We start from the raw sequence: 23,752 nt of genomic DNA on the forward strand, positions 1-23,752 counted from the left end.
ATCCCTTCGTCCCTGCATTGACTACAGGGGCCTCAACCTGATCACAGTCAAGAACAAATACCCGTTGCCACTCATTTCTGAGCTGTTTGATCGCATACGAGGGGCCAAAATTTTTTCGAAGCTAGACCTGCGGGGGGGCTTACAATCTAGTCCGGATTCGCCGGGGTGATGAATGTAAGACGGCATTTAACACCCGGGACGGGCACTATGAATACCTAGTGATGCCCTTCGGACTGTGTAACGCTCCCGCAGTGTTTCAGGAGTTCGTTAACGATATCTTCCGGGATCTACTCTATGTCTGTATTGTTGTTTATCTTGATGATATTTTGATTTTTTCCCTAGATCCGATGACTCATCGGAGGCATGTCCGTCAGGTTTTACTACGATTGAGGGAGAATCATTTATACGCCAAGTTGGGGAAGTGCGTCTTTGAGAAGAGTTCTCTGCCCTTCCTGGGCTACATCATCTCGGATCAAGGCCTCAAGATGGATCCTAAGAAAGTGAAAGCTGTCCTGGAGTGGCCACGTCCTCAAGGCTTAAGGGCCATACAGCGGTTCCTGGGATTCGCCAATTTCTACCGGCAGTTTATTCCTAACTTCTCTTCTCTGACGGCCCCCATCTCGTCCCTTACCAAGAAGGGTGTGAACGCCAAGGTGTGGACTCCAGAGGCAGAGTCCGCATTTATTAGCCTCAAGAAAGCCTTCACTTCAGCCTCGATCCTCCATCATCCTGACGTATCTCGGCAGTTCTCTCTGGAAGTGGACGCTTCCTCTGTTGGTGCAGGTGCACTTCTGTTCCAGAGGAGCTCCAAAGGAAAGGCAGTAGTATGTGGTTACTACTCTAGACTGTTTTCTTCTGCTGAGCGCAATTACTCCATTGGAGATCGGGAGCTGCTGGCCATCAAATTGGCTCTAGAGGAGTGGAGACATCTTCTGGAGGGCGCTGCTCACCCCATCCTGATCTTCACCGATCACAAGAACCTTACTTACCTTCAGTCTGCACAACGACTGAATACCCGTCAAGCCAGGTGGTCGCTGTTCTTCACCCGTTTTCAGTTTGTGCTCCACTACCGTCCCGCGGACAAGAATGTGAGGGCCGATGCCCTGTCCAGATCGTTTGAGACGGAAGACACGGTGGAGTCCCTTCAGATCATCATAGACCCATCCTGCATTGTCACTGCTAATCCTCTGCAAGTTAGAGACATCCCTCCTGGGATGACTTTTGTTCGGTTGGCAGACAGGAGAAGAATTCTCCGCTGGGGACATAGTTCTAAACTTGCTGGGCACGCCGGTGTCCGTAAAACCCGAGACCTGATTGCTCGTCACTTTTGGTGGCCCACGCTACCTAAAGATGTTCTGGATTTTGTCTCTTCTTGCACGGTGTGTGCCTCTAACAAAGTGACTCACTCCAAGCCTGCCGGCCTGCTTCAACCTCTGCCTGTACCCAATTCCCCTCTGGCAGCACATTGCGATGGACTTCGTCACAGACCTTCCCCTCTCAGCAGGATGTAACACTGTCTGGGTGGTGGTGGACCGGTTCTCTAAGATGGCTCATTTTATCCCGCTGACCGGCCTACCTTCTGCTCCCCGACTGGCGAGTCTCTTCATTCAGCACATCTTTCGCTTGCATGGCTTGCCTCTACACATCGTGTCAGATCGGGGTGTTCAGTTTACCTCTAAGTTCTGGAAAGCCCTCTGTAAACTCCTGGATGTGAGTTTGGACTTTTCCTCAGCCTATCACCCCCAGTCCAATGGGCAAGTTGAGAGGATCAACCAGATCATGGAAAGTTATCTCCGCCACTTCATCTCTTCACAGCACGATAACTGGGTACAGCTTCTTCCATGGGCCGAGTTTTCATACAACAACCACACAAGTGAGTCCACCACTTCCACTCCGTTTCACATCGTGTACAGTCAACATCCCAGAGTCCCTCTTCCTGTGTCGACTTCATCTCAGGTACCCGCTGCTGACTCTGCATATGGGGACTTCCTGCAAATCTGGCAACAGACCCGGTCCTCTATTTTGCTGGCGGTAGATCGCATGAAGCGAAAGGCAGATACTAGGAGAAGAGAGCCGCCTCAGTATCTTCCGGGGACTAAAGTCGGGCTGTCCTCTCGGAACATTCACTTGAGGGTGCCTTCATACAAGTTTGCTCCCAGGTTCATTGGTCCTTGGTCCTTTCGAGATCCTGCAACAAATCAACCCTGTCTCCTATAAGCTGCGGCTGCCTCCTACCCTCAGAATCCCTAACTCCTTCCATGTGTCCCTCCTGAAACCAGTGGTCCTGAACCGCTACAGCAAGACTTCTAGTTCCACAGTTGCTCCCAGCGGTCCTTCCGATGTATTCGAGGTAAAGGAGATCCTGGACTGCAAAAGGGTAGGAGGAAGGACTTTCTATTTGGTGGACTGGAGAGGGTTTGGTCCTGAGGAGAGGTCCTGGGAGCCAGAAGAGAACCTCAGCGCTCCTGCTCTTATTAAAAAGTTCCTCTCTCACTCTGGCCTCAAGAAGAGGGGGCGTAAGAGGGGGGATACTGTAGCGTCCATGGCCGCGGGCCGTCGGGTTTACTCCCCTCCCGACGCCCGCAGCCATGGATCTGTGAGCGCTGGTCCCCATCTCCTTCCTAGGAGACGCCAGCGCTCACTTCCGCTCCATTCGGCTGTGTCCTGTAGGGTGCGCGCGCGCGCTCGTGCCCGGCCTTAAAGGGCCAGCGCGCGCAAATAGGAGGAAGTCATCATCACCAACTGCCACGATTTCCTGGTCTATAAGAAGGCCCCTGGCCTTCTAATCCTTGCCTGAGCATTGTTAGTTTTCCCAGTCTGTCTTGCAAATGGTCCCTTAGTGTTTCCCGTTCCTGTTGTTACCCGTGCCTTGTTCCCCATTCCTGTTTCCCGTGCTGTGCCTTAGTATCAAGTCGTGCCACGTCCGGTGTCTTCTGACACGTCCGGAGGAATCAACCACGTCCTGTGTCATCTGCCACGTCCTGTGTCATCTGCCAAGTCCAGAGGAATCTGCCACGTCCAGAGGAATCTGCCACGTCCTGTGTCATCTGCCACGTCCGGAGGAATCCGCCACCTCCTGTGTCATCTGCCACGTCCGGAGGAATCCGCCACGTCTGGCGCAACTTGCGACTACTGTGTCATCCGCCACGTTTGGCGCTGTCTGCTGCAACCCTCTCCATCTGTGCCAGAGCTGCGGCCACCGTCTGGACTATCCAGGTACCCTTGTCCGGGACATTGTATTTCTGGGGTTTCCTGTGGTTTGGCCAGCTGCCTCCCCGCTACGGCGATACGGCCTAGTGGGTCCACTAACCCGCTCCGTGACACCCACCCCATCATAAAAAATGCCCCATATAAAAGTATAATGCCCCCCACAGTATAATGTTTTATATAGTGCCCCCACACAGTGTCATGCCCCTTTAGTGCCCCCCATACATTATAATAATAATATTTAATAATATACTATAACCCCTTCAAGGACACAGTATTTTGTAATCTAATTGTGCCCACACAGTATTATGCCTCTTAAGTGCCACACACAGTATATTGCCCCCTGTAGTGCCCCTACACAATATAATGTCCACTTAGTGGCTCCACACAGTATAATGCCCCTACCCTGGCTGCCACACACACAGCTCCACCTTGTAGATAGTGCCCACCTGTAGATTGTGCCATACAGCCTCCCTGTAGACAGTACCATAATCCTCCACCTCCGCCTTGTAGACAGTGCCATACAGCCCCCCCCCCCCCCCGTTCCCCCATGTAGACCTTGCCATACAGCCCCCTACCTCCATCTTACTCACCTAGGCCCCGTTCCCATGACGAACTGAGCTGCTTCACAACTCCAAAGACGGGGTCCTTGTGTAGGCCGGCGTAATCCTGTAGCCTAGTACAGAGTTCCACAACCTTTTCAGCCCCCCCACTCACAGTAAAATTACCATCAGCCCCCCACTCACAGTAAAATGACCATCAGCCCGCCACTCACAGCCCCCATTCACAGTAAAATGACCCTCAGCCTCACACTCACAGTAAAATGACCATCAGCCCCCCCTCACAATAAAATGACCATCAGCCCCCCACTCACAGTAAAATGACCATCAGCCCACCATTCTCACTAAAATGACCAAAAGCCCACCACTCACAGATGCCCCCTGTAGATAGTGCCACCCAGCCCTCTGTAGATAGTGCCACACAGCCCCTTGTAGGTAGTGCCACACAGCCCCTTTGTAGGTAGTGCCACACAGCCCTCTTGTAGGTAGTGCCACACAGCCACCTTGTAGGTACTGCAACACAGCCCCCTTGTAGGTAGTGCCACACAGCCTCCTTGTAGGTAGTGCCACACAGCCCTCTTGTAGGTAGTGCCACACAGCCCCCTTGTAGGTAGTGCCACACAGCCCCCTTGTAGGTGGTGCCATACCCCCCCTTGTAGGTAGTGCCACATAGCCCCCTTGAAATAGCACCCCCCACCCTTCCTGTAGATAGCGCCACTGCAGCTCCCTGAAGGAGCGGAATCCCAGTGGCCGGGATTCTGCTACTGGACAGAGCGCTTGATGCCTCTGTCCATATATGGACAGTGACATCAGGGGCAACTCCTGAGCGGAAATCCCATCCACAGCATTGCCGACGCTGTGACCGGGGATTCCACTCCAGAAGAAGCCCCTGACGTCTTTGTCCATTTATGGACAGTGACGTCAGGGGCTTCTCCTGGAGTGGAATCCCCGGTCACAGTATCGGGGGCCTCTCCTAGAGTGGAATCCCCGGTCACAGTGTCGGCAACGCTGTTGATGGGGATTCCGCTTCAGGACGCAGATACTATTGAATGTGGCATTTTCTACCGCAGTGCCGCCGGCCATGGGAGGGCCTGTCCCGATGGGCGTCCTCATGCCCAGGGTCGCCATTAGCAGCCGCTATGGCTGCTACAGCAGTAGCGAAACCACTGAGAGAAGAAGCACCCTGGCGGAAAAGCAGCTGCTGAGTCGCTGGCCCCGGGCGCTTCTGAAACACAATCAGGGGAAGGGAGCCAGCGCAGCACCCCCTTCTCCTGCTGGGTTGATGTGCCCTATGCAATGGCACAGGTCGCGCACCCCTAAGGCCAGCCCTGCCAAGAACTATGTCCCAGCAAAACCTGCCATCAAAATGGTGGCCCAGTTTGATCTGTGCTATGGGGCACCCTATCTCTATGTGTGTCACTGTATCTATCTATCTACAGTATCTCCAGTATCCTGCTTTCTAAAGTCTGACAGTATATTGGCCTGAGGCCTTACGTAATTTATAGGACGCTATACTGATATTGTGCTTTGTAGATAGCTCTCTGTGACAGTTCTTTCTTTTGGTGTTATTAAATCAAATATTTTTCCTCTATTTTGTGCTGCACTGTTACTACTATTACAGAGAATTGCCCCTTTAAAAGTAATGAGTGATTTGAAATTCTACTTTAATATTTGAATTCAGCAAAATGCCAAAATCAAACAGCACCGAGCCTAACCTGGCACCCAGCCTGGAAGGTCATTTGTGGCACCATGCGGTTGTCTATCTTTAGCTCCCAGGTTCAGTATCTGATGGACACTCTCTGTTGTGAAATAACAGCAGTGCAGGTTACTGGTGCAGATCTTGACGTGTTCCTGGTGGAATTTTGCTTTCAAGAGCATTCCAAAATCAATTAGAATCTATTTTACATCATTCATGGTATTAGGCCTGATTTACACGAGCGTGTGCGTTTTGCGCGCGCAAAAAATGCTGCGTTTTTCGCGCGCAAAAGGCATTTGACAGCTCCGTGTGTCATCCGTGTATGATGCACGGCTGCGTGATTTTCGCGCAGCCGCCATCATAGAGATGAGGCTAGTCGACGCCCGTCACTGTCCAAGGTGCTGAAAGAGCTAACTGATCGGCAGTAACTCTTTCAGCACCCTCGACAGTGAGTTCCGATCACAATATACACCAACCTGTGAATCAAAAAAAGACGTTCATACTTACCATGAACTTCCTGCTTCCTCCAGTCCGGTCTCCCGGCCGTTGCCTTGGTGACGCGTCCCTCTCTTGTCATCCGGCCCCACCTCCCAGGATGACGCGGCAGTCCATGAGACCGCTGCAGCCTGTGATTGGCTGCAGGCTGTGCTTGGCCTGTGATTGGCTGCAGCTGTCACTTGGACTGAATTGTCATCCCGGGAGGTCGGACTGGAGGAAGAAGCCGGGAGTTTTATCGGTAAGTCAGAACTTCTTTTTTTTTTTACACATTCATGTATATTGTGATCGGAAGTCACTGTCCATGGTGCTGAACCAGTTTAACTCGTTCAGCACCGTGGACAGTGACTGTCTCCTGCCGTCGCGTACCCGAAAATTTTTTGCCGGGTTCGGTCAAAACGAGTTCGGCCGAACCCGGTGAAGTTCGGTGCGCTCATCTCTAATTTGACACTCCGTTTGGATGTTTGTAAACAGAAAAGCACGTGGTGCTTTTCTGTTTACATTCATCCTTTTGACAGCTCTTGCGCGAATCACGCAGTTCGCACGGAAGTGCTTCCGTGCGGCATGCGTGGTTTTCACGCACCCATTGACTTCAATGTGTGCGTGATGCGCGAAAAACGCACGATTATAGAACATGTCGTGAGTTTTACGCAACGCACTCGCGCTGCGCAAAATTCACGCATCGTCTACACTGCCCCATAGACTAATACAGGTGCGTACGACACACGTGAAAAGCACGCGCGTCGCACACGCGTATATTACGCTCGTGTAAATGAGGCCTTAGGCTGGATTCACACGAGGTCATTACGTCCGTAATTGACGGACGTATTTCGGCCGCAAGTCCTGGACTTATGTACGATGCTAGGAGTCCCTGCCTCGCTGCCGGACAACTGTCCCGTACTGAAAACATGATTACAGTACGGGACAGTTGTCCGGCAGCGAGGCAGGGACTCCTAGCATCGTACATAAGTATGATGCTAGGAGCCCGGCTCGCTGCACTGTGTTCGGTCCAGGACTTGCGGCCGAAATACGTCCGTCAATTACGGACATAATGACCTCGTGTGAATCCAGCCTGACTGTAGCATTAGGCTAACTTCACACACAGCGTAATTGCTGGGGATTCTCCAATCAGATTTGCGTATGTAAAATTTGCAGCATATTACAGTAGCAGCAAAGTGAATGAGATTTGAAAAACCTCATCCACAGGCTGCAGAATTTTTTTGTGCAGAAATGTACCTTCTGGGCGGATTCTTAAACCGCAGCATGTCAATTTATTTTGCGCAATGGTTTCATATTTGTTGCGGATCATGCCCATTGAGTTCAATGAGGAAGCAAAATTCTGCAACAAATAGCAAATATTATGATTTTTGCTGCTAAAAAAGTGTGATTTTGCAGCAAAAAAACCAATTATAAATATAATAATTCCATACTTACCTCCCCTGGTGTTCCAGTAGTGACGCCTCACTCCTCCCACATCCAGTCTCCGGGGACAAAATATCCTCAGTGGCAAAACACGATTTGGTGCAAACTTTTGTCCAGAATTCCCTTTGGTTATTGGGTCGGATTTGCTGTAGAGTTTTCTGTAGCAAGTCCGACCTGTGTGAACATACTCTTAGGGTACCCACACACGTAGTGGATTTGTTGAAGATTATCCGCATCGTTTCTGCAGCATTTCCGCAGCGTTTCTTCAGAAAATTCCCTACATGTTACGTGAGGATTTTGCTTTGGATTTCAACCCTTCTACATTGAAAAAAGTGAAATCCGCAGAATGCTTTGATTTCCGTTCAGCAAATGTTTAGAAGCAAGTGGATTAGATTTTTCAAACTTCATCCAGTTGCAGTCTTCCTCTGCGGAATTTCCAACCCCCCGCAAATCCAGACAGAAAATCTGCAACAAATCTGCTACATGTGCAAAGGGCCTTAGGGATTGTATTGCCCACATTGATGCTTTGCAATGGGGTTCAGTATTCAGACATATTCTTCCTTCGCTGGTTCGTCCTCCAAAGCTGGAAGAACTCCGTTCCCTATCACGGTCATGCTGGGGATGATAGGTGGAACTGCAGTGTGGAACATAATATGTTCATATAAGTTTAACTGGTTAACTGACCTGAATAGTGTTGAGTCCATTGCGGTCTTTGTTTTTTCATGGACCCCCCATTCCAGAGATATGGCCCATTGTTGTGTTGGCTCCCTATATGCTAATTTACTGTAGTTAGCCAATGGGATGGAGCTAGCTCCCCTGCCTCTGGATATGACCAATCAGCATGAGGCAGCTTGAGGGTAGTTTACACCCTGTTCACTCATGTCTCATGCACACGACCGCTGTGCCACTTGGGCCATTTTTAACGGCATCCGAGTTTTCACGAACCTATTCACTTTAGCGGGTGAATCGGGTCCGTGAAAAATTGTCTGAGTCTCCGATCTGAGGAAAAATAGAATATTTCCTATCTTTCCTCGGATAACTGATGGGAACTCGGACGGCACACACTGTCGTGTGCATGAGGCGTAGATACAGCAAAATAGCATATATGGAGCCAACACAAAAGTGGACCATATCTCTGGAACGGGGGGGGGCAACGCTGAAATCAGGGAGACAGCACTATTCAGGTCAGATGACCAATTAACTTATATGACCTAGTGACAGGTCCTCATTAAACTGGTTGCCTCTTATGACTTGTATTTTTATTTGTTTGTTACTGTACCATTAATTACCAGAATTTATTAATGGATTTAAGCCCCTTTTGTGGTGTGAAAAAGTGGCGAATTTTGTGCCATATTTGCGCAATAATTTGCAAGTTTTTGCTGTTTTCTATCATTAGTTGCTGTTAATGAGCAGAGGTTAGCGTGAGGGGGCGTGGCCTCCAGAAAGGTGACATATTTACTATAATTTATGCCAGAAATTGATTTTCTGGAGCACAGACAGGCAAAGATGTGACAAATTTTTTAAGAGGCGGGCGCATTTTACTCTAGCACCGTTCAGTTTAAATTACCCTCTATATGTTCCCCCCTATATGTTTTTTAAATGTTATTTATTTCTGCCTTGTAAACCACTTTGAATACGTATTCTAACTTCATTTTATGCGTGTCCCACTGGTTTTAGTGACTAGTAGCCGCTATTTGGGTAATATACACTACCGTTCAAAAGTTTGGGGTCACCCAGACAATTTTGTGTTTTCCATGAAAACTCACACTTGTATTTATCAAATGAGTTGCAAAATGACTAGAAAATATAATCAAGACATTGACAAGGTTAGAAATAATGATTTTTATTTGAAATAATAATTTTCTCCTTCAAACATTGCTTTCGTCAAAGAATGCTCCATTTGCAGCAATTACAGCATTGCAGACCTTTGGCATTCTAGCTGTTAATTTGCTGAGGTAATCGGGAGTAATTTCACCCCATGCTTCCAGAAGCCCCTCCCACAAGTTGGATTGGCTTGATGGGCACTTCTTGCGTACCATACGGTCAAGCTGTTCCCACAACAGCTCTATGGGGTTGAGATCTGGTGACTGCGCTGGCCACTCCATTACAGATAGAATACCAGCTGCCTGCTTCTTCCCTAAATAGTTCTTGCATAATTTGGAGGTGTGCTTTGGGTCATTGTCCTGTTGTAGGATGAAATTGGCTCCAATCAAGCGCTGTCCACAGGATATGGCATGGCGTTGCAAAATGGAGTGATAGACTTCCTTATTCAAAATCCCTTTTACCTTGTACAAATCTTTACCAGCACCAAAGCAACCCCAGACCATCACATTACTTCCACCATACTTGACAGATGGCGTCAGGCACTCTTCCAGCATCTTTTCAGTTGTTCTGCATCTCACAAATGTTCTTCTGTGTGATCCAAACACCTCAAACTTCGATTCGTCTGTCCATAAGACTTTTTTCCAATCTTCCTCTGTCCAATGTCTGTGTGCTTTTGCCCATATTAATCTTTTCCTTTTATTAGCCAGTCTCAGATATGGCTTTTTCTTTGCCACTCTGCCCTGAAGGCCAGCATCCCGGAGTCGCCTCTTCACTGTAGACGTTGACACTGGCGTTTTGCGGGTACTATTTAGTGAAGCTGCCAGTTGAGGACCTGTGAGGCGTCTATTTCTCAAACTAGAGACTCTAATGTACTTGTCTTGTTACTCAGTTGTGCAGCGGGGCCTCCCACTTCTCTTTCTACTCTGGTTAGAGCCTGTTTGTGCTGTCCTCTGAAGGGAGTAGTACACACCGTTGTAGGAAATCTTCAGTTTCTTGGCAATTTTTCGCATGGAATAGCCTTCACTTCTAAGAACAAGAATAGACTGTCGAGTTTCACATGAAAGCTCTCTTTTTCTAGCCATTTTTAGAATGTAATCGAACCCACAAATGTAATGCTCCAGATTCTCAACTAGTTCAAAGGAAGGTCAGTTTTATAGCTCCTCTAAACAGCAAAACTGTTTACAGCGGTGCTAACATAATTGCACAAGGGTTTTCAAGTGTTTTCGAATCATCCATTAGCCTTCTAACACAGTTAGCAAACACAATGTACCATTAGAACACTGGAGTGATGGTTGCTGGAAATGGGCCTCTATACACCTATGTAGATATTGCATTAAAAAGCAGACGTTTGCGGCTAGAATAGTCATTTAGCACATTAACAATTATATAGAGTGTATTTTTGATTAATTAAATGTTATCTTCATTGAAAAAAACTGTGCTTTTCTTTCAAAAATAAGGACATTTCTAAGTGAACCTAAACTTTTGAACGGTAGTGTACACTTTTACCATTGTGCTGCTACACTTTTGTGACTTTGGTAGTTTGCTATATTTCTACCATGATTTAGTGCTCTGCACTCTGGGTTATTATAGATTTTAATAATAATATTTTATTGGATATGTACAATTTTTTCTTGACTAATTTTTTCCTGCATATACTGTAACTCTTTATATGTGTATATATATATTTATTTTTTGAATATTAGGGATTATAAAAATGATTATTAAAGAGGATGTTTTATGATCCTAGATGGTGGTTTATTGTAATTCTGCTTCTTGTATATGATATATTTGACTTATTTGATGGTTGTGACTTTTAATAGGAAAAGTACCTTTGGAGGTGAAATGTATTAATTTGTCAGAAAATGTTACTACTTATAACTTTAAGGGTATGTTCACACGCCCTATTTACGGACGTAATTCAGGCATTTTACGCCTCGAATTACAGCCAAATAAACGGCTCCAAATCCAAACATCTGCCCATTGAAATCAATGGGTCTTACGGTGTTCTGTGCAGACGGACTTTTTTTAATGCGCCACTGTCAAAACACGGCACGTAAAAAGACGCCCGCCTCAAAGAAGTGCATGTCACTTCTTGGGACGTAATTGGAGCCGTTTTTCATAGACTCTAATGACAACCAGCTTCAATTACCTCCGTAAAAGACGCCGTGAAATACGCGTGCACTTGTCAAAACGTCTTAAATTCAGGAGCTGTTTTTGCCTGAAAACCACTCCATAATTTCAGACGTAATTGGCATTGCCGTGTGAACATACCCTTATAGTATCCACAATATTCAAGCAGAAATTTAAGGATACACACTAAGTGAGGTGATATTACTAGGAAACATATACTGTAGATTTATATACTGTTAAAATCATTGATATAATACTATAATTTCCTCCCCGTGGTTGAGATCATCACAATATGATCATCTCTGTAAAGTATTCATAATAAATAATAGCCTATTGTGCATATACTGTGTATTGTATATGTTAAAGCAACTCTCCTTAATGAATAATTATTTTCTACTGTTTGCTAAGCATTGCCTAAACATGTTAAAGAGGCTCTGTCACCAGATTATAAATTCCCTATATTGTACATGATGTGATCGGCGCTGTAATGTAGATAACAGCAGTGTTTTTTATTTAGAAAAACGATCATTTTTGACGACGTTATGACCTTTCTTAATGGACAACAGGGCATGTTTTACTTTTTGACCAAGTGGGCGTTGTACAGAGGAGTGTATGACGCTGACCAATCTGTGACCAATCAGCGTCATACACTTCTCCCCATTCATTTACACTGCAGATAGTGATATAGCTATATCGCTATCTGCAGCCACAGAAACACACTATAACATTACTGCAGTGTCCTGACAATGAATATACATTACCTCCAGCCAGGACAGGATCTGTATTCAGAATCCTGACCACTTCTGTAGCGTCTGTGTGAGATTATAGCACAGCTCAGCGAGATCCCACTGTAAATGACAGGTTACATCGTAATCTCGCGAGACTACGCCTACTATACTGTAACTCACAGAGAAGTGCAGAGAAGTGGTCAGAATTCTGAATACACATCACGTCCTGGCTGGAGGTAATGTATATTCATTGTCAGGACACTGCAGTAATGTTATAGAGTGTTTATGTGGCTGCACATAGTGATATAGCTATATCGCTATCTGCAGTGTAAATGAATGGAGAGAAGTGTATGACGCTGATTGGTCACTGATTGGTCAGCTTCTCTCCACAACGCCCACTTGGTCAAAAAGTAAAACACGCCCATTTGTCTATTGAGAAACTCATTAGCATAAAGCTAATATAGGTCATAACTCCGTCAAAAATGATCGTTTTTCTAAATAAAAAACACTGCTTTAATCTACATTACAGCGCCGATCACATCATGTACACTATAGGGAATTTATAATGTGGTGACAGAACCTCTTTAAGGCAACTTTGCAAATAGTCTGGATGTGGCTACATGGTAACAGACAACAGACAAACTTTGTGAAGTCTGATCCTGTAGTCATACACTCTTCCATCTGTTCGGTTAGCAGTAAGTAGGGGAAGAGATGGAAAAGAGTATGGATCTGACTACACAGGGTTTGTTGTCTGTTACCATGGAAACACGTAGGAGATGTAAAAAGAAAAAAACAGGACATTTTAAATGAAAAATGTTTGCAAAGTTTCTTCATTTTGCAAATGTGGGCATAGCCTTTCAATTTATTATATCTTTATTTTTGCAGATGCATGGGAAAAACTGACAGGGAAGTTGTCTTTTTAAAACAATTCATTTTCTGCATCCTAAGGTCACTAATTTGCTAATGTTTTTAAATAACGCAATTTATTGTTTTCCAGTATTGAAGAAGGAGACCCAAAAAGATCAAGAAGTTATAAAACCAGCAATTTCATCACCGAAAAAACAAGCGACCAAGGTGTACTCACCAGGTAGAGTATCTGAGTAAATTGTTAGATTCCAGTGTGCCACTAAACAGATTTATACTTGCTTTTACTTGTTACCATAAATGTACCATATTGGTCTGCACAAAAAAACAAAAAGCAATGTTTGAGTGAAAATGGTTTATAGGGTTGTCTGATTTAGAAAACCAATTTCTTCTCGCTCTGAAACACCCAAAATGTCTCTGTAATACACAGACAGCCTATTAATTTCAATAAGAACTATGTAATCCTTAATTGTTTTTTTCTGCGGTGGCGCTGTAGAGAAACTGAACACTTGCTATTTTTCCCGACAGATTACAACTGAATGTTGTAGTGTAATTAATATGGCATAGCTTTCCAGATCCTTATTTTTGTTGACTGTTTTTGAAGCCTGGAAGTGGTTTGTAGGCTTCAAGAGGCTCTGTCACCAGATTTTGCAACCCCTATCTGCTATTGCAGCAGATAGGCGCTGCAATGTAGATTACAGTAACGTTTTTATTTTTAAAAAACGAGCATTTTTGGCCAAGTTATGACCATTTTTGTATTTATGCAAATGAGGCTTGCAAAAGTACAACTGGGCGTGTTGAAAAGTAAAAGTACAACTGGGCGTGTATTATGTGCGTACATCGGGGCGTGTTTACTACTTTTACTAGCTGGGCGTTCTGATGAGAAGTATCATCCACTTCTCTTCAGAACGCCCAGCTTCTGGCAGTGCAGATCTGTGACGTCACTCACAGGTCCTGCATCGTGTCGGCACCAGAGGCTACAGTTGATTCTGCAGCAGCATCAGCGTTTTCAGGTAAGTAGCTACATCGATTTACCTGCAAACGCCGATGCTGCTGCAGAATCATCTGTAGCCTCTGGTGCCGATGTGTCCTCGCTCGTCTGACACGATGCAGGACCTGGGGAAGTGACGTCACAGCGTGATCTTTCGAGAACACGCTGTCTGCACTGCCAGAAGCTGGGCGTTCTGAAGAGAAGTGGATGATACTTCTCGTCAGAACGCCCAGCTAGTAAAAGTAGTAAACACGCCCCGATGTACGCACATAATACACGCCCAGTTGTACTTTTACTTTTCAACACGCCCACTTTGCATAAATACAAAAATGGTCATAACTTGGCCAAAAATGCTCGTTTTTTAAAAATAAAAACGTTACTGTAATCTACATTGCAGCGCCGATCTGCTGCAATAGCAGATAGGGGCTGCAAAATCTGGTGACAGAGCCTCTTTAAACTGTATTTTAAATCCTGGTGTTAAATGTGTTACATTGGATCACCCCACTTCATAATTTGCCTATATCCGCCTAGAAGTAATTTTGGGACACTACAGCAGAACTTGAAATAATGTCCCACATTTATCAGTGTATTTGTGCCTTATTTGGTAAATTTTACTCCACAATAGTTGTTTTTTTTCTGCTGGGAGACATATTTACAATATATGTGGGCTGATGAGTTTATAATTTATTTATTTTTTTATCTTGTAGCTATTTCTTTTTATTTTCACAAACTTCCCTGTGAGAGGCCATGTTGGAGGCATACACATCCTTCTGTATTGTCTGTATATACAGTACAGTAGGGTGTATGTGTGTTCTTTATGGCAGCTACAATGAATGGGAAAACTATGAAGGGGACACAATGCTAAATTAGCGCTGCGGCCTTTCAATTCTCATTTAATCGCAGTCGGATACCCACTGATCAGAAAGTGATAGGCATATCATAGTGACATACCATCACTTAATGAGATGAGAAACCACTTTTAATGGTCAGAAGAGTGTCAATAGACTAATACATTCACTAGGAAGTGATGGTGTACAGCCCTTCTCTAAAACCAGGGAGTGACATACAAAGCCTTATCTGTGTGTATAGTTAAGGGGGTTTTACACTGGACAATTATCGGGCAAACGATCGTCCATAGAATGCTCGTTGCCGATAATATTATCGTTGTTGGCAGCACATCTCCCTGCGCTGCCGACATGATAATAATGTATTGGGACCAGCGATCGGAGTAACGACCACTCGTCCCCATCCATAGCTCCTTGTGACAGGACAAAACGAGCGCCGATCAACGATGTCTTGTTGATCGGCGCTCGCTGCAACGGACAAAATCGGCCGGTGTAATAGCGGCTTTACTGTCTTACCTGGGCCTCTGGCAGTTCAATAGAACTCTGATCTGTCATTAAATCCCCCATCCCCTAATGATAATGAGATGACTCAGTTACATAGACAGTATCGCCACCAAAATATAAAAAATAAAGTGACTATAACAAAAACTAAAATTGTAATAATATGTAATTTTCTGATGATAAATTCTATTAAAAAAAATCTAAAACATATAGAAGTGTGTATAGAAGTGAATCAGTGGGCTGTAGTAAAGAAATAATTCACGAACACCTGTTTAGATACACCATATGACCAAAGTATGTAAGCACTTGACATCACACCTACTGTATATGAGCCTGTGGGACATCCCATTCCTAAACTATGCCCGTTGATATGAAGTTGCACCCCCTTTTGCTGCTATAACAGCCTCCACCTTTTTGGGAAGGCTTTCCACACAATTTTTGAGTGTGTTTGTGAGAAATTTTTTGTCCATTCAGCCAAAAGAGAATTTCTGAGTTCAGGCACTGATGTTGCACGAGAAGGTCTGGCTCACATATGGCATCCCAAAGGTGTTAGATAGGTTTGAGGTCAGGATTATGTACAGCCACTCAAGTTCTTCCACACCAAACTCCTTACACCATGTCTTTATGGACCTTGCTTTGTGCACTGGGGCACAGTCAGGCTGGAACAGAAAAGGGTCGAATCCCAAACCGTTCCCACAAAGTTGGAAGCTACAATTGTCCAAAATGTCTTGGTATACTGAAGCATTAAGATTATCCTTTACTGAAAATAAGGGGCTTAGCCCAAACCCCGAAAAACAACCCAAGACTACGGATGTAGCCATCTTTAACTTGATTCTGATAACTTGCTGCAGCGTGATATCACACCACAAAAGCCATTGAAAAGTCATTGGAAAAGTCAAGATAAGGTATCTAGCTATTGTTTATTTAATGCGTTAAAAGTCAAGGTAAAGACGGCTACATCTGTATTATCCCTCCTCCACCAAATTTCAGCAGGTACTATGCATTCCGGTAGGTAACGTTCTCCTGGCATTTACCAAACTCAGATTCATCTATCAGACTGATAATGAGACATGATTTATCACTTCAGAGAACACATCTCCATTGTTCCGGAGTCCAGTGGCAGCGTGCTTCACACCACTCCAGCCGACACTTAGCATTATGCATGGTGATCTTAGGCTTGTGTTCAGCTGCTCGACCATGGAAACCCATTTCATGAAGCTCCGGACACAGTTCTTGTGATGATGTCACTTCCAGAGGCAGTTTAGAACTCTGTAGTGAGTGATACAACAGAGGATAAGCAATTTTTATATACGTCAAGGCTCTTTGAGTTTGCGTGTTCCACATGATCAGGGGACTGTAGAGTGCGTACACTCCTACCAGGGGCATGTGACTTCGCCTACTCACCTTCCCATTACTGGCCATACCCTTTACCCAACCACCGGCCCTCTAATAAGACTCAGACACTTGGGTTGGATAAATTTGGCCACAGCAGCCATTTTATTTACAAACAAACATAATGAACAACAATTTACAAATAATAATAACAATGGAAGGGGAGTCCTTGGAGCTACAAAAGTCTGTCACCAAAACAGCCCACCTGCATCATATTTTACTCCCAGCCGTCACCCTACTGGCTCAGGGGCACTGTTATACCTGCAGTTGGCTGACCTAAACCGCAACCACTCCCCGGGACACCACCCAGCAGGAGCCCAAATTGACCAGACTACCAACCATAATAAATTGGGGAGGGACCATACCCCTGATGAATCACCCCCCCACAGTAATTTACCACCAACTCCAAGGACCCCCACTCCGCCATACAACTGCTGCGACATTGCGAAACTGTTCCACAGCATCCTCCGGTACCTGCGGAAAAAACAAACAATGAGCAACAAAGCGAAATACCAAAATTGCTAACACAGACGAACACAACATTTAGGGAGGGAGGGTTCGGACAAGCTTCCCTGTGCTGTTACTAAAATGGCGGCGTCCTTCCTCTCTCCTAACCTTAAGTAAACTGGCCCCGCCCCACTAATCTACGCCCCTTCTAACCACCCCCCTAACTCCTTTAACTCCTACCCTTCCTACATCCCTGATCATGGTGGCCTCCCCCTATGGCATTCTGCCGGGTCCAGCCTGCACTTGATCAGGGGACTGTAGAGTGCGTACACTCCTACCAGGGGCATGTGACTTCGCCGACTCACCTTCTCATTACTGGCCATACCCTTTACCCAACACCCGGCCATCTAATAAGACTCAGACACTTGGGTTGGATAAATTTGGCCACAGCAGCCATTTTATTTACAAACAAACATAATGAACAACAATTTACAAATAATAATAATAACAATGGAAGGGGAGTCCTTGGAGCTACAAAAGTCTGTCACCAAAACAGCCCACCTGCATCATATTTTACTCCCTTCCGTCACCCTACTGGCTCAGGGGCACCGTTATACCTGCAGTTGGCTGACCTAAACCGCAACCACTCCCCGGGACACATCCCAGCAGGAGCCCAAATTGACCAGACTACCAACCATAATAAATTGGGGAGGGACAATACCCCCGATGAATCCCCCCCCCCCCCCCACAGTAATTTACCACCAACTCCAAGGACCCCCAATCCGCCACACAAACATACTTAGACACCTTTAAGTATGCGAGCCCCCACCCAACAAGAGGGCCCTTTCGATCCCTTCCTGCAACCGCAGGGTCCATAGGTCAATTCCCACGGCCGTCAGGTGCACACCATCACCTAGCCAATAATTCCCCAGGCCATCCTCGTAGTCGTAATGACGCACAAAGACCCCCCCGTTTCTCACCACGAACCCCGAAACTGCCCGATTAACCTTGACCCGGGCTTTATTTAAATGTGACACCGACCTGGCATGCCGCCAAACCTTCCGCGGGACAATCTCCGACCAAACCACCTTAACTCCCGGGAAACTGGACCACAACCTGAGTAGATCATATTTTATATTCCTAATCAATTCCCGCCAAGGATGACTACCCAAATCATTATCCCCGACGTGTAAAACCAAGACATCCGGGGCCCTGTCCATCAGCGCAAACCTATGCACGTCCGGCAACACCCGACTCCACAGCATCCCCCTATTCCCCAGCCACCCCACAACTACCTCCTCCCGCCGAAAACCCAACTGCCGCCCATCTGGACGCACATCAGCCCGCTCCGCCCCCCAATGAACATAGGAATGCCTGACGATCCACACCAATCGGCCGAGGGTCCTGAAAAATAAAACCAACCGGTTAAAACAAAACTATGTAAGGATGCAAGCGAAACATTGAGGAGGAGAGAAAAACAACGAGGGGGCGGGAGGGGGAGAAGAGAGGAGGGATTATTGCTTAATTATCATAGAAACTGAGGGCGCACATACAGCTGGAAACGGCGTGAATGCCAGCAACCTATCCGCTTTACCACCTCCTCCCCCAACCCCCATGACACCGCTTCCGTCGCTGCCCCAATCCAAAAGGAATGGGGGGAAAACAAAACCTCCTCCAATCCCAACTGCCGCAGACACCTACGAAAAACCCACGTAAACTGGTACCGGGGCAGAAAAGACCCGTCCTCGTGACACAACAACTGTCCCCTCCGCACCGTCGAAACCTCCCTGAACCCCGCAAAGCATATGACCGGGCACATCCTAGCTCCCCTGGCTGCCCCCAACACCACTCTCTTACCCCGACCCCCCTGATCCGTCTTAGACCGCCGGATCCAGAATTCCACACTCCGATCCGTTACCACCACATCTTCCATCCTCAGCCCCCCAGGCCTACTTGTGCTGGGCGCCACCAGCTCTCCAACCCTCAGGGCCCCAAAAAATGCCCACGAGAACGCCAATCTATACAGAGTCACCTCGAAACTAGAAAAACAAATGTCACACAACACCCCCCACAACTGTTCCAACAACATAAAAGACACTGGGCGCCAACGATCCGGCAAGGTCCTCCCCTTCCTGTACCCCCTCAGGGCCTGGCCGACCAAAAAACTTTTTGTAACATCCCTGTATCCCCGGACCTTAAAACCGAAAGCCAGGGCTACCACAAAACGATTCACCTTGGACACTGACCAGCCCGCAATCGAGACCTGTCCCAGAAAACTCAACAACGCCACAACCCGATCGTCATCCGTTCTTACCCCCTCCAGAACTCCCAGCCAACTCTCCCAATCACGCCACGCAGAATCATAAGCAGCCCAAGTACCCGGGGCAAGCGAGGCCTGAATCAATCCTCCTGCGGCTCGTAGCCCAGCCCCCACAGCCACTATGGGGAAGAGATCCCGTCCGCCTCCGCGTCCGGAGCCACCATCCGGAAACGTTCCCACTGCAAGCGAGAAAGAGAATCTGTGATGTCATTTTTGATCCCTGGCACATGAACCGCCACAACCCAAGCGTTCAACGACAAGCAACGTAAAACCAAGTGTCTCAACAGCCGGACGACCGGAGGGGATGAAGCTGACACATTGTTAATAGCCCCCACCACCCCCAAGTTGTCACAATGGAAGCGGACCTTGCTGTCCCGAAACCTCTCGCTCCAAATTTCCACCGCCACTACTATTGGAAACAGCTCAAGGAATGCAAGGTTCTTTACCAAACCCAATTTTGCCCACTTCACCGGCCACCGAGCTGCGCACCACTGACCCTTGCAGTAAGCCCCAAATCCCACGCCCCCCGCAGCATCTGTAAACAACTCCCAATCCACGCTGTCAACCACCGGGGCCATGATCAAGGACTTCCCATTATAACAATGCAAAAACTCAAACCAAACTGCCAAATCCGCCCTCAGCTCTTTTGTCAGATGAATAAAATGATGAGGGGCCGTCACTCCCGCCGTCGTTCCCGACAACCGCCTACTAAAAATTCGGCCCATGGGCATAATCCTGCAAGCAAAGTTAAGCTTACCCAACAATGACTGCAATGCGCACAAAGAGATCTTACGCAAATACCTAGCCCGGTCCACCTCCGCCCGCAAAGCCACCAATTTATCTTCCGGGAGCCGACACTCCATCCTCACAGAATCAATGGTGATTCCTAAGCTCCACATGGCGCACTATCCACCACTGCAGGTCCCAACGACGGCCTCACCCACGCTGAAACCGGGGACGGGGAACCCAGCGCCCCCCCTCCGCATCGCGCCAAAGGTCACGCACACAACACAACAATTCCCGAATCTCCCCCCCCCTCCCAAACCGTACTCCCTGGACTCCCCCCGCTACACACCGGCAACCCTGTAGGCGCAAGTGAACCCCCACCCCCTACCCCTGGGGACCGAAATATAGCAGGCAACGAAAAAGTAGGAGACAGACTCACCGGGCTGCGCAGGTGCTGTGTCCCCACCAGCCGGGGCGAAGGATCCATCCCGACGTCCCTCTTGGTCACCGACCTCCCAGTCATCCACTTCATCCTGACCAGCCGGCCCAGGACAAGCGCCGCACGCCTGACATCCTCGACCTTCCGATGGAGCGCTCCGAACCTGCGCCGATAAACTGGGCTTCTCCGCCCGTCTGTTGGGGGCCTCGTCCGCCCCGCGTCCCGCAGGTAGCCGCCCCTGCCCGCCGTGTTACCACCGACCATGGCACACGCCTGGAATCTGTAACATCATCCTGGGTACAGGTGGGCCGCCCGACTGGAGCATCGCCAGCACGGCCCACCGCAAGTCCTGGATCCTGTCGTCTGGAGGCAGAGGGCGGTCCCGGCTGCAAGGGCACCTGCCTCCCCACCTCCGCTGAGCCAGGCCGGCTTCCAGGATTCCTCTCAGACCGGGCCGTCCTGCTCCCGGCAGCCGAGCGAGGGGCCCGGCCTGGAGGGTCCCTCGTGGGGCTCCTTACCCTGCGCCTGGCTCGCGGCATCACTTACGGGCTCAACCTCTCCGGAGGCCTCGTGCGACGGGACCACCGCCGGGGAGGATAGGACGGGCCCGCCCGCGCCCCGAATCTGAACACCGCTGCTACCTCCGCTCCTGCCCCCGAACCAGAGGGCTCCACTCCCTCGTCACCTCGTCTGCTCACCGCCGAGCTCGAAGCCCCCAACAGAGGGCCGGAAAGCCCCAGCCCCTCCGCCAGCCAGGCCATGCCTCTTTCAGCCACTGCCGCCCGGAGCTGGGTAAGTAGTGCATCCATTTAAAATGAGTACAGGACAAGCTTCCCTGTGCTGTTACTAAAATGGTGGCGTCCTTCCTCTCCTAACCTTAAGTAACCTGGCCCTGCCCCACTAACCTACGCCCCCTCCTAACCACCCCCCTAACTCCTTTAACTCCTTCCCTTCCTACATCCCTGATCATGGTGGCCTCCCCCTATGGCATTCTGCCGGGTCCACTGGATTGAGCTTTTTTTACTCCTAGACGCTTCCACGTCACAATAATAGCACTAACAGTTCATGGGGGGGGGGGCACGTCGAGCAACCTACTTGTTGTAAAGATAACATCTTATGCCACATTTAAAGACACTGAGCTCTTTAGTACAACCCATACTGCTACCAATGTTTGTCTATGGAGATTTTATGTACATGTTTGCAATGGGTGTGGCTGAAACACCTGAACTCAATCATTATCAGCAGTGTCCACATACTTTTGCCAATATAGTGTATATTAAAAAAAACACCTAAAATCAGATATACTGCAGATTTCTCTATACGTACTTCCACATGAAGGAACACTTTAAGGCAGTGGTCCCTAACCTGTGGCTCTTCAGGTGTTGCAAAATTATAACGTTCCGCATGCATTGACTGTGGACCTGCTTGGATTTGTAATTTTGCAACAGCTGGAGAGGTACATTTCAGAGACCACTGCTTTAAGGGACTATATGTGCTTGGTATCCACTCACAACAATGGAGAGCATTTTTAAACAAAGGACATGAAATGGAACCTGTCACCAGCATTTCACCTATTGAACTCTCCACACTCCTCGCTGGCCGCTGCTGTCAAAAGGTCATTGCCGTTATCCCCTCTCCTAAACTCCTCCTCCAACCGTAGTTAGATTTAGTGTCAGGGAATAGTCGCCGTAGCTAGATTTAGTCTCAGTGAAGTTCAAATAAAATCTAGTGAGGTCTAGTGTAAGGAACCCTCGCCCCTCTTAGGTTTAGTCTCAGGGAAGCCAATTTTTTGGGCTAGTTTAGGTAGCAGCCTATTGCTCCTAGTTAGGGAAGCAAACAAACATGTCCCAATGGACATTTACTGTCGAAGAGGCATATTCATTTCTTGCCTCCGACACAAACTCGTCGGATGGTGAGACTGTTTTATTTATCCACCTCCTCATCCAGTGATAAAGAAGAAGAACCCCCTAGGCGACGCCCCAGGACCACCACTACAGTTTAAAACCCCGTGCGAAATGACTCCGCCGCAGTTGAAACCCCCCGAGCAAAGTGACCCCATTTGGACCCCCACACCAGACATTTAGGAGACCCAAATCCTCGAGTACACGGGCAGCCTGGGGATCAAATTTAATACGGCAGGGCTCAGTGAAATGGACTTTTTCAAGTTCTTCTTCACTGATGACTTTATAGAGCTTATGGTCTCCCAGACAAATTTATATGCCCAACAGTATATTACTAAGAACCCCACATAATTTTATTCCCAATCCCACAGGTGGACCCCTGTAGACGCAGCAGAGTTGGGCACGTTCTGGGGACTTCACTTGAACATGAGGCTTCTGAAAAAGCCGACCATTAGGACCTACTGGAGCACGGACATCTTATACCACACCCGATGTACCGCATGGCCATGTCCAGGATGCGTTATGAGATGAGGCAATACTTCGCTTCTTACATTATACTGATAATGAGTAGTGCCCACCCCGAGATGACCCCAGTTTTGACCATTTGTATAAACTGAGACCCCTATTAGACCATTTCTGTGCCCGGTTGCCCAAGTATACACCCCTGAGAAGTGTATTTCTGTTGATGAGTCTCTGGTACATTTTAAAGGGAGGCTTCAATTCCGCCACTACCTGCCGAGTAAGAGGGCAAGGTATGTCGTGAAGATGTATAAGCTGTGCGAGAGTGCATCAGGGTATACTTACAAATGTAGCATATATGAAGGGAAGGACACCAGTATTCAGCCCCCAGAATTCCCTCCCCCCTTACTGGGAGTTAATACAAAAATTGTGTGGGATTTGGTGCACCCACTGCTGGACCAGGGTTACCACCGCTACCTGGATAATTTTTATACCAGCGTCCCACTCTGCAACTGCCACGCTTCCAGAAGTACAGCCGGAATGCGGCACTGCTAGAAAAAATCTGAGAGGCCTCCCTAAGACTCTGTTTGGGTAAACACTCAGAAGGGGTGAGAGCAGGGCACATTCTAGCAGCAACATATTGTGTGTCAAGTACAAGACAAGAGAGATGTCCTTGTATTGGCAACAATACATGGCCACACCAGTACCCATGTACCTGTACGAGGTACCAGTGCAGAGACCCCCAAACCAGACTGCATCCTGGACTAGAATAGGTACGTGGGAGGGGTTGACTTGTCAGATCAAG

The 23,752-nt window shown here is 47.6% G+C and overlaps 1 protein-coding gene across 2 annotated transcripts in view; it reads left to right on the forward strand.

Moving 5' to 3' along the window:
• The window catches only part of MTUS2 (microtubule associated scaffold protein 2), a 578,616-nt gene that overhangs the window by 427,135 nt on the left and 127,729 nt on the right, over positions 1 to 23,752 (forward strand). For both annotated transcript variants that reach the window (XM_075851678.1, XM_075851679.1), the window contains exon 6: positions 13,060 to 13,149. In XM_075851678.1, the coding sequence (XP_075707793.1) occupies positions 13,060 to 13,149 (90 nt within the window). The remainder of the gene's footprint in view (positions 1 to 13,059; positions 13,150 to 23,752) is intronic.

This window comes from Rhinoderma darwinii, chromosome 2 (assembly GCF_050947455.1).
Source record: "Rhinoderma darwinii isolate aRhiDar2 chromosome 2, aRhiDar2.hap1, whole genome shotgun sequence".
In the NCBI taxonomy this organism is placed as follows: domain Eukaryota; kingdom Metazoa; phylum Chordata; class Amphibia; order Anura; family Rhinodermatidae; genus Rhinoderma; species Rhinoderma darwinii.